Genomic DNA, 12,526 nt, shown 5'->3' with positions numbered 1-12,526 from the left:
TATTGATTCAAGCATGCTATTTAGGGTGGCAGTGAATAAAATTAAGAGAGGTATAGTAATCAACGTGCTGAGAGGAAATGGTACATTAAGAAGAAGATCCCACATTCTCAGGTCAATTCTTTCTTCAGCATTGCGTGTAATATGAGCGCTAAGGTTGGGATGTTTAAAGAGTATAAGTTCTGTAAGATTCCTTTCTTCAAATTCCTGTTAATACAGGGTGTCCAGAAACTCTACCGACAAACGAAGACAGGAGATTCCTCAGATAATTTTAAGATATGTTAACCCAATTCACCTAGTCCGAAAATGCTTCCTCAGGGAGCTAGAGCTGTTTGAAGATGGAGTCTTGTAATTAGTTTTTCTTAAATAACTCCAGAACGCTTCTATTGAGAAAAACAAAATTTGTTACACATATTTATCTTCCATAGATAAATCGATTCCATGCATTGCGAATTTCTAGTACCGGTCATAGGCGTCCGTTTTGGGTAGGGCAACGGTTATTTTATCGTATAACTTTTTCGTCTTTAACTTTTAAGCATTTTTGGCTCTGAATTATTAAATTGTGAGGTATTTATCAATTAAAAGGTATTCTTGTTTTAAGTCGATAGAATACACCGTTTTCTAGAAAAATCGATTTGAAATTTTTTCTTTTTTTGAATTTCCAAAAAAAATTTCAAAAAAAAATTTCAAAAAAAAACTAGTATTTAAAAATCCGAAAACTGGTACGTTTATTTATATTTCAGAGATGGATCGATTTTATTAATTACGAATTTCAAGTACGGGTCATATGTGTCCGTTTTGGGTAGGTCAACGGTTATTTTATCGCATAACATTTTTGTCTTAAATTTTAAGCATTTTTGACTCTAGATTATTAAGTTATGAGTTATTTTAGTACTAAAAGTTACTCTTGCTTTAAGTTGGTAAAATACACCGTTTATTTTTTGAAAAAAATTTTTAATTTTTTTTCAAATTCAAAAAACGAAAAATTTTCAAATCGATTTTTCGAGAAAACCGTGTGTCCTATCGACTTAAAGCAAGAGTACCTTTTAGTACTAGAATACCTCACAATTTAATAGTGAGTAAAATTTATGTGATAAAATAACCGTTGCCCTACCCAAAACGGACGCCTATGCTTGGTACTAGAAATTCGCAATAGATGAAATCGATTTATCTCTGGAAGATAAATATACGCACCGATTTTCGTTTTTCTAAGTTGAAGCGTTCTGGAGGTATTTAAGAAACACTAATTACAAAACGACATTTTCAAAGAGCTCTAGCTCCCTTAGGAAGCATTCTCGGACTAGATGAAGTTGGTTAAATTGTCTTTAAATTATCAGAAGAATCTCTTGTCTTCGTTTGTCGGTAGAGTTTCTGGACCCCCTGTATACATTGTCTGGAGTTCCAAACCTTACGAGACATTACGGAATAATTTCGATGACATCTAGTAGAACATTCTATATTTTTAATACTTCTTTTCCGTCAAAGGATTCCTTCTATACGGGACAAATCTTACAGAACTGTCATAACAGTATAATGTGGTTTATGTTAATTCTGGTTTGCGTAAGCTGCTTCAAACACCAAATTGAAAGGACAAATCGCTTAAAATGAATATTTATTAATAATAGCTGCATTATACCTTCAATGTCTATAATTTATGAAAATTTAAGTGTTTATACACGTCGTTCGAACAATTTATTAAAATAATTGAAAAACAAACAATCACAATCTGCGTAAACAACAAAGGTCGTAGCCATTATCTAACCGAAAACCGCTAAACCTTTATAAACAATTTTCTGCTCGTTTCATTTTAGTCCAAGCTGTATCGTCGCTCCCGTTAGATAAATTATTCCGATTCGTTTTTTTGAACAAACTTACTCAAAAGGAGGTCTTTATAACAAATCCACAGGATGCCGGGAGGTGCCACGGTCGGAAAATTTTTTAGACAATTTTTTTTAATATATATAATCCTATTATTAATTCCTTCTACCCTGAGGTGTAGGGAGCTGTTTCTGATTCTTTCAATATTTTTTGTTCTTCGCAAATTTTTTCCATATCTTTCTCTCCTCTGTTAATTTTTTGGCATCGTTCCATGTTGTTCCCCTCTTTTCCAAAATATCTATTATTACTGCATTCCACTATTTTCTTGGTCTACCACGTATTTTCCTTTCTATATTTCTACTTTCCCAAATTCTTTTAACAGGTATATTATCACTAATTCCTTGAAGGTGTCCCTACCAACCCAGCCGTCTTTCTTCTATATAAGTTTCTAATGGTTCTATTTCTAATTCTTCTCTTATTTTTATATTCTTAACTTAATCCCTTCTTGTCACTTTACCATTACTCTTCTTAAATATTTCATTTCTATTGTATGCAGTTTACTTTTATCCCATTTTGACAATATCCACGATTCACGTCCATATGTGAGTACAGGTCTATACACAGTTTTGTATACACTCATTTTCGTTTTTCTTGATATTTCTCGTCTATTTACAAATCCACTGTTTATTGCATAATATAGTCTATTTGTTTTTTGTATCCTATAGTTTATATATGTTTCTTGTTTTCCGTTTTCTTCAAATATTACACCTAGGTATTAATATATACTGACTTAGGTACTCTATTTCTACTCCATCTATTTGCATATTTATGCTTTTCCTATTTCTATCTGTTACCATTGCTTTTGTCTTACTCTTGTTCAATTTCATACCGTATTTTGTTAATACCTCATTCCATACTATCAAGCTTTCTCTTAGGTCTTTCTCGTTTCCTGATGTAATAACCACATCATCCGCAAATGCACATTCTGTCATCCCTATTTGTTCTAATTTCCTATATCCTAAGTATATTGGTTTAGTTCTTTGTTTCGTTTCTCTTATTATTTCATCCATAAATATTATAATTAGAAGCGGACTCAATCCCCCTCCCGGTCTAACTCCTACATTTGTAGAAAATTTTTCTGATATCATAATAGCTTATTGCACAGTCATTTGTTTCTTTATATAAACTTTGTATTACCCTTATCAGTTTCTGATTTACATTTTTTATTTTTAAACGTTTCCAAATTGTTGCTCTATTTACTTTATCAAATACCTTTTCCATGTCCGTAAAGGCTAAATATATGGGTTTCTCCGCCATCCACTTCCTGCTAATAACTTCTTTCAAAGTGAATATATGATCCTGTGTACTTCTACCTTCTGTAAATCCACTTTGAGATTCCGTTAATGTTTTTTCTGTGATCAATCTTAATCTTTTCTTTATTATTTTCTCGTATATTTTTGTTATTGTGCTTAATAATGTTAGTTCCCTATAATTTATTGTTACAATCTTTGTTATCTCCTTTCTTGTGTATTGGCATTATTAGCCACAATTTTTTTAAACAAATTAAAAAAATCAATTTTTTCACTTCGTACAATTTTTTACGTTGGGTCATTTTTAGCAAAAAAGGTCTCTTGTGATTTTTATCTAAAACTAGCTGACCCGGCAGACTTCGTACTGCCTCAATAGATAAAAAAAAACTTTTGTATACAATAAACTTAAAATAAACAAAAGGAATTCGTAATTAATAAACAAAAAATGCTCGATGTGAATGAGGTTTTATTATTATTTTTAATTAATTACACATGATGTTTGAAGTAATAAAATAATTTAGTTAGAAGTAACAAAATAAAGTTTGTAGTGCAACAGTTACAATCTTAAATTTGTTTATCTTATAATGAATATAACCGCTTTATTTTATCTACATTCAAAACAACCCTGTATTTATAATTGGGTTTGGGGTTGTCCAACTATATAGGTGCTGATTAATCAAAATAAAATTAAATTAAAATTAAATATCATTAAATAAAATGAAATAAAATTAAATAAAAATAATAAATAAATAAAAAAATAATAAAATTAAATAAAATAAATAAAAGGAATCAAATACAAAATAAAATAAAATAAAGTAAATTAAATAAAATTAAACAAAATTAATTAAAATTAAATAAAATTTTATAATTTGCTGCTTGTTCTTTTCGTGTGCTCAGCAATTTCTCCTGCTTGCCGTTTAAAGTTGCACTTTTCTTCGATGTGTTCCTCGTTCTTCTTCTGTTCTCAGAATATTTCTACGGCTTAAGATATTGTATTTCGGACTGGCTACTAAAATGACTATATAAAACCGTATAAACCTTCCCTGAACTTCTACAAATAATTCAACATCAAAATTAGCCAAATCGGTCCAGCCATTCCCGAGTTTTAGCGAGACACACGAACAGCAATTGATTTTTATATATAAGATTAATTATTGTTGTCGAGTTATACGCTATTCAAAATTTGAAAAACGCGAAAATGGTCATTTTCGAGGTTTAATAACTCGGTTAAAAATTATTACTATGAAAGTTAGAAAGTGACCAAATCAAAGTTTAAAGCTCTCCCTACAAGATCTGAAGAAATTTTTGTCATTATTTTATTACTAAGCTATTATTTTTAATTATTAACAATGAGCGCTAAACGCGTATTAGGCGGCCGTCAATTTTGAGTGCGAAAGAGATGCGCCATTCCGGCAGTCCAATGGTGAATCTTACTCGCACTCGCATTAACGACTGTCTCAATACGCTCTTAGCGCTCATTGTTATTAAATAAAAATAACAGCTTCGTAATAAATTAATGACACTTTCTTCAGGATCATGTAGGGGACTTTAAACTTTGATTAAGTATGAGAGTATGATTTAGTATGAGAGTAGAGACTTTCATAATAATTTTTAACCGAGCTATTAAGTCTTGAAAATGACCATTTTCGCGTTTTTTTTTATTTTAAATCACATATAACTCGACAACTATTAAGTTAAGAGAAAAATCACAAGAAACCTTTTTTGCTCAAAGTGACCCAAAGAATCAAAAAAATATTCCGAAGTGAAAAAATTGATTGTTTGAATTTGTTTAAAAAAATTGTTTAAACAATTTTTCGACCACGGCACCGCCCGGCACCCTGTGGATATGTTATAAGGACCTCTTTTTGAGTAAGTTTGTGCAAAAAAAAAACGAATCGGAATAATATACCTAACGGGGGCGACGATACAGCATGCACTATGTTCTGTTAGCTTGGGCTTGAGCAGTGATGGATGCAACGTATTATTTTTAAATTAAAAAGTAATGGAAACAAACAAGTGTTATAAATATGCAATTAATCTTCAGCATGAGAACGCGGTGAGAAACGTTCAAGATGCAACGCTTCGCATGAGTGGTAAACATATGAGCATTATCTTGATTATTTTATTTTATTCTACAGAGCTGTATTAGCCCAGAACTGGAGTGTGTAAATTAAATTTCTAAATGATGAATGACAATGATCTATGGAGAAGATTACTCTATATTATATCTGTAATGTAATACTGTAATGTAATACTCTGTATTATATCTGTAATGCGAATAAAGCAAAATGACTGAAAAGAGGCTCATTAACTCAGTAAAAAAAGAATGTGTGTGTACTTTGTACGAACGTAAGAAGTTATACTTCTATTATATGATTTCAACGAAATTAATATACTTTAAACAGTTTATTTATATTTAATTTAAATATTAAACTAAATTTAATACTTACTACTTTTCAAAAAATTTTATTAAAACAGTACCAAAAATTAAAAAAATAAAAGAATAAAACACACACAAAACACATTGAAAAATGCCACAAATGATTTCTGAACAATAATTGTCGGAAAAAAATTATATAATAAATATACTTAGAATCATAAAATGTATAAAAAAAACAAAAAAATAAAAACTTCTATTGGGGTTCGAACCCGCTTATGTTTGCGCAGCTAGTATTGGAATTCATTCATCTTACACTTTTACCCACGGAGACACCTGAATCATGTGGGAAGATCGACGAACTAAACGGTTTAAACTTTTGACAGTTCTGAATTTAACCAAATTATTTTGATTTTTGTAGAATATTGAAATATTAAAATATGTACAACAAAACATAGAGTAAGAAAACAATATATTAGGTGAATATTGACAGAAATTTTGATGGTAATCAAATTATGTAAATCAAAGCAATACATACATGCTATTTTGGTAGGTTCATTTTAAATTTTTCAAATAGGTAGGTACCTATGTAATTTTTTATTAGGATACTGAAACATTTACAATTATTACGTACCTGTCGCTTTTAAAAACTATTTAAAAAGTCACTACAATTATAAACTTTTTTTTTCTGCCATCACAACAATAAAAACTAATATAGACAGCATTTATTTATCCATAATCTCCAACAATTATTGACAGATGATTTTAACACCCAATGAGATCCCGTATAACTTTTGAGCGACTAATACAATGCTAATACCATACCGTCGGTGTGCGCATGCGCCAGGGAATATAAAAATTCACCCTCTTGCCTAAAGAAGTATAACTTCAAAAAATGAAAAAAAAATTCTTGAGAAGACAGGGATCTAACCTTTGGCTTTACAACCCATAGTGGGTCTTGGCCTGTTCTAGGATTGCTTATTGCTTCCTCTCCTTCGCCTTGGTTTTCCAATTTCGTACTATTAACACTAAAAAGTTGCCTTCCCCCTGCACCTGGTCCTTAAATTGTGCTTTAAGCCTGCCTCTTCTCTTCAATCTATCCGGTCTTTGGTTATAAATGTGTTTCGATGGCTCTGACCACTACCTAGTCCAAACAAACAGTTAGAGATCCCCAATGCAAAGAAAGTCAGAGGAGTTAAAGGGTAGAAAAGTTTAACGTAGAGGTGTTCAAAACCTCTGTGAAAGCTAAGAAATTTGAAGAAAATCTGGAAGGTAAGCTAAAGGACTGTACAGGGTTACAGCATATACAAGGATCCAAGGATGAACAACAAGACAAGTAGAGGAAAAGTATAGACAGCTGAGACGAGACGAAAAACGAATACTGAAAGAAAGAAGAATGAGCATATGCAGGGTGTTTGGTAGGTCGATGGAAATTTTTTAAGGGATAATAGGGGACGCCATTTGCAACATTTTTTGCTAATAATGTATCGCTCAAACTGTTAAGGTTTCCGAAACAAAGTTAAATTTGTCAATATTCGAAAATAAGGCTGCTCGTCTATTTTATTTTTAAAAATAATTATCTAAGCGAGATACTTCCCTGACATACAAAATGCCTTACGTATTACTTGCTCAGAGTGCAAAAACCCTTCGTTGTTAATGCAACTCAAAACACAATTCGGATGTCAAAACAGTAAAACGCACCTTTCATACGCATACAATAACCATGTTTATAAACCAAAATAAACCACTTCATAGCAGATAGATTGTTTGTTAGCATAGCGCAGATAGATTTTTTTTTGTTTGTTATGCGTTCGGAGAATGACGATAGCTGATGGAAATTGTATGCGAAGAGTCAGTGTTGTAGGTTTACATTTTTATTCCATTCGTAAAACAGGAAGGTAGTACGCCTAGATAATTTTTAAACGTGAAATAGACGGTTGTCGAATATTGACAAATTTAAATTTATTTCGGAAACCTTAACAGTTTGAGCGATACATTATTAGCAAAAAATGTTGCAAATGGCGTCCCCTATTATCCCTTAAAAAATTTCTATCGACCTACCAAACACCCTGTAGAAAACCAACTGAAATAACTAGAGATACAGAACCTATAACAAACAAATGGAAACGCGAAAAGTTTATACAAGAAAGTTGACCAGAACAGAAAGGAAAGAGATTATTAGTGATCAGGACCAGATACTAGAAAGATGGGCAGACAATTTTGAGGGTGGGGAGGAGTGGGTCATATCGGAAAAATACTATTTATTAGCGCATTCTATCAACAATTCTAAAAAATGTTACGACTAAATGTTACTTATTTTTTCATAAGAAATCCGAAACTGTAATAAAAAACGGGGTTCCTATTTAAGATTTTAGAGTTACCCCCCACCCCACCTCTAGGGTATGGAGTGAGGAGTCGTGTTTGGTGTCATGCGATAGGTTCTTGAAAAATATTACACGTATTTTTTCGTTTTTCATTTGGAAGTGTATTTCTCGAGATATTAGACCATTTCTATATTTACTCATGTTATCACTATAAATCATTTTTTTCGATTATAGCGCCATCTATCCATAATTCAAAAAATGCCTCGAATAAAAGTTGCTTAATACTTTAACTTAAGGAATCCAAATCTGCAATAAAAACTGGTGATTTCCATTTAAGATTTTAAAGTTATCCCCACCTCACCTCCAGGGGATGGAATGGGTGTCATTCGATAGATCTTTTCGTTAGTTAATTAGTTTTTCGATCCGATGTTCATTTCGCGAAATATTCGACCGTTCCGCTACTTTTGGGACACCCTATATTCTATATTATTATTTATGTGCGTTAATTTTAATACGTGTAGATATACATTTCGGTTTCCTTTTATCCTCGTTAACTCATCTGCATTTTCACAGGTTCTTGGTTCTGTGCTCCTACCAACCAGAAACGTTGACGGTGCGGGCAGGCATCAACCTTCCGAACGCCGTCTCGTCATACCACCACCAGCAGCAAACGGGGGGCGGCGGAGCACGGGGGCAGGCGCACGTCGAGGCCCAGTACGAAGAAGGAGACAACACTTTAGGAAGAAGATCGAGGACCGGTCGAGTGATGCAAAAACCAGAAGCGTTAGGTAAGATTTGCTCTTGAATGAAAATTTACCCGATTTGGTACTTGGTACGATGTGGTGGTATTTTAGTTCCTTTATCGCGATATATGTACAGCAGGAAATAAACAATGGCGGAACACTACGCAGGGATTATCCGATTTAAAAATATTTGGCACTTGGCAGACTTCGTTGGCCCAAGATGGTTGTTTAGGGTTCTCGTTTAGAGTTTCACCACGTTCCCGGAGGTATTCTTTTAACATCGGCGTTTAGCCTTTCCAATTTCACAATACTATAATGTAGATTGAATTATAAGTACAACCATTGTTTGGTTCTGGGGCTAGTTAGCAAGTATATATGAGTAACTAATCATAACCACAAAATTTTTTAACTTTCAAAATTTCTTTTCAATCTTTTCAATTTTAGTAGTGGGATTACTTATTCTATTTTAGATTCACTGATGATGGACTAATAGGTCCGAAAACGTTCTGAATGAACCTATTTTATTCAATTCATTGGGATTTTTAAAATTTTATTAAATATACCTATTACATAGAAATGGTTTTACTTCATGTTAGAGTTTTTTTAAAATATTTGTTTGTTAGACAAATTCTATAGATTACGTATATTACTATTACTATATACAGTAGAACGTCAATAAACCTGATTCATTGGGACCGGACCCCATCCGGATTATCAATTTATCCGGATTATCGAAATTACCTTAAAAAAGACCAGTATACACATTTAAGTACAACAAACATTTTAACAGTTTATATTTTCTCATATACAGTAAAGTGTCTGCTACTACATTCACACTCAAGATGCAGTAGAAGTAAACAAACCGAGACACGTTAACTGCTACAAGGGGCACTCCTGAATCATGATTTAAAATGTATATACTGTTATATTCCTATTTGACATAAGAAATAAAAGTCTATAGTTATATTTAAAATTCAAATAAAAATAAAGGTTTTCGTTTTTCTCGACCGCGGGCATGTAAATTTGGAACACCCTGTATAAAACAAATTATGTATAGGTAGTTTTTAAGAAAGTGTTTCGGAGAAGTGTTTACGAACCCCAGGAACAATACGACTCAAGTAAACAATTAGAGTGATGTTTAAAAAGAAAGTGTTCGTGGAAAGGTGTGAATAACCACCGATAATTCATATTCTAGCAAATAAGATAATAGGTTATTAAATTTGTAAAGAGGGTTAATGTGGAAAGTAAAATTGAAATGGGGAATTTTTTCTTGAAATCCATTAAGATATTTAGAAAAAGGAAAGTTTGTGTTGGTAAATACGGATAATTGAAAGTTGCTTTGGATTGATTGATTTTTGAATGCTGGAAGGGGTATTTTGGAAGTAGGAGAATGAATGAGCAATGAGAGTCAGAATGTTTTGAGGGATCGGGAGGCGAAGTCCAGTCTTCGAGAAGAGTGACAAAAAAGTGAAACGCCGTGTTGGTTAGTTTTGTCTTTAAAAAAATAAAAAGTAAGATATCGTGGAACGAGTGATAGACCGAGTCGAGATAGTATATAACTCCTTGAGTCTAGAGTATCCCGGTTTAGTGGAAGTGTTTGAAAAAGGTAGAACACGGCATCAGGAGAAGGCAGGAACGAGGGCTGTACGAGGCTTAGTTTTCAAAGGAGCAGAGGCATTACTGGAAGACTGGGACGAGTCTTTGGATCGCAATCCAAGCCAATAGGAAACGTGTTTTGTGTGAAGACATTGTCAAATCATCAGTAAAGGTCAGTCTATTTTGTTATGACATGAATGTATGTTTTGTGTATTAAATAACACATTGAAAATTGAGCTACACAATCACTATAAAAATTTCATCAAACCTCAATAGTTCATAACAGCACATCAGCATAATAGCTCATCAACATAATAGTTCATTATAAATAAAATAAATTTGGAGACAAAAGAAATAAGATTCCCATTTTTGTAACTGTTGTATTAAATAAAGATAGAAAGATAAGATATAAGAAATATTAAGCAGATATTGCCATTTAGATAAAATAAACGTTTTTTATAATTTCTAATTGAAATCCGTATGTGTGTATTATTTTACTCTCTTTTATCTATCCCGATTAGGAATCCACTGAGAAATACTTTGAAGCCACGAAAATAAGTAATTGATATTATAATTTAGCCCTGAGATTGACACTATATTGGTATTTGATCTGTTTGATTAATGAGATAATTATTGATTAATTAATTAAGGTAAATTACATCTGAGAACACCATTAGATTTCAAAAGTAAGATCACAACAATACATACATTGTAAATCACATTATGATGATTTACAAATTTTATACATTGTAAATCATGATTCATGAGTACTCCTTGTAACAGTTAACGTGTCTCGGTTTGTTTACTTCTACTGCATCTTGATTGTGAATGTAGAATAGAGGTGAAATTAATCAAAACAGTTTTTTAGGTTCAAACACTGTATTGTAATTTATTTATAGCAACATGTGCACAGTAAAACATCAGACACTATTTGAACTTTTAAAAAATGTGTAAAAGCTTTTTGAACTGCGATAGAGGTTCGTTTTTCGCAGCTAAGTTCTTAATTCATTTTAAAAGAATCAGAAATGTTTGCCCAAATATAAATCCGGATTATTGACGGTCCGGATTTTTGACGTCCGGATTATCGACGTTCTACTGTATGTATGTATGTATACTACCGGTTTACAACGTTCTCCGTCTTCCGATACTCGTGTGCCATTCCTCTCTGTCCGCACCTTTATCTACTTGCTGACCTCTTTCATCCATGGCTTTGTTTATTCTTGCCTGCCAACTTTTCCTCAGTCTACCTCTTCTTCTTCTCCTACCTTGTGGTTTCCAGTTTTGTACTTGTTTTGGGATTCTGTCCTCATGCATTCTTTGTAAATGATCAAACCATCTTAGTTGTATTTCGTTGATTCCGTCATTTATTGTATGTGTGACCTTCATTATTTCTCGTATCCGTTCGTTGGTGGTATGTTCTCTTCTTGATCTTCCTGCAGCTCTTCTCTAGAAATCCATTTTCGTGACCTCTAACATTTGTTTTGATTTTTCCTTCACAGGCCATACTTCGCAGTTGTATGTTATGATGCTTTTCACTAAGGCGTTATAGATCTTTTTCTTGTTTTTATTGTTTATCTGCTTGTTCCAGAGTTCCCGCCCTGAATATTTCGTTCTTTAATGGCTCCGTCCAGTGTTCCATCATTCGTGATTTTCATACCCAGGTATCTATATTCGTTACATTTACTGATTGTTTCTCCTCCTTCTAGTATCAAGTCCTGCTGCGTTCCACCGATATTCATATATTTGGTTTTTCCTATGTTGATCTCTATTCCCCATTTCCTGTATTCCTCTATTAGCTTTCTTGTCATGTAACAGATATCATCGTAGTCTTGTGCTTTAGTATTTGGTCATCTGCGAAACAAAGAGTATATTGTAGTGTATGAATGGGAGTCCCATGTTCTTGCATTTCTGTTTTCAATTTTTCAGAGATTATTCCAAATATATTTTAGAAAGAGTTGAAGAGAGGCAGCATCCTTGTTTAAGCCCTTTATTTGTCAGAACCTCCTCCGTGAGTTTGTTTCCTTTTTTATAATTCGTGGTCGTGTTATCATAAAAGTTTTTAATTATTTTTATGATTTCTATGTTTATATTTGTATTCTCCATTGCCTCCCATAACTCTAACAAAGGCACATTATTGTATGCCTTTTACATATCAATATACACGAAATGAATCTTTATTGACTGTTTTATTTTCCATGACCTGTGTGATTGCAAATAGATGGTCAATTGTAGATCTTCCGGCTCTAAATCCTGCTTGTTCTTCTTCCTCAATTTCCTTGTATTCGTCTTTTATTCGGTTTTTTTAAAATATTTCCGTATATTTTGCTGATTGTTGGTGTCACGGAAATACCCCTGTAGTTG

The 12,526-nt window shown here is 32.6% G+C and overlaps 1 protein-coding gene across 1 annotated transcript in view; it reads left to right on the top strand.

Moving 5' to 3' along the window:
• LOC114329590 (uncharacterized) overlaps nucleotides 1–12,526 on the top strand; it is a 115,113-nt gene that overhangs the window by 86,169 nt on the left and 16,418 nt on the right. The window contains exon 4 of the mRNA XM_028278790.2: nucleotides 8,400–8,614. Within this exon, the coding sequence (XP_028134591.2) occupies nucleotides 8,400–8,614 (215 nt within the window). The remainder of the gene's footprint in view (nucleotides 1–8,399; nucleotides 8,615–12,526) is intronic.

This window comes from Diabrotica virgifera, chromosome 1 (assembly GCF_917563875.1).
Source record: "Diabrotica virgifera virgifera chromosome 1, PGI_DIABVI_V3a".
Taxonomy (NCBI): domain Eukaryota; kingdom Metazoa; phylum Arthropoda; class Insecta; order Coleoptera; family Chrysomelidae; genus Diabrotica; species Diabrotica virgifera.
The sequence above is the reverse complement of the archived record's forward strand: the minus strand, read 5'-3'. Positions and strand labels throughout refer to the sequence as shown.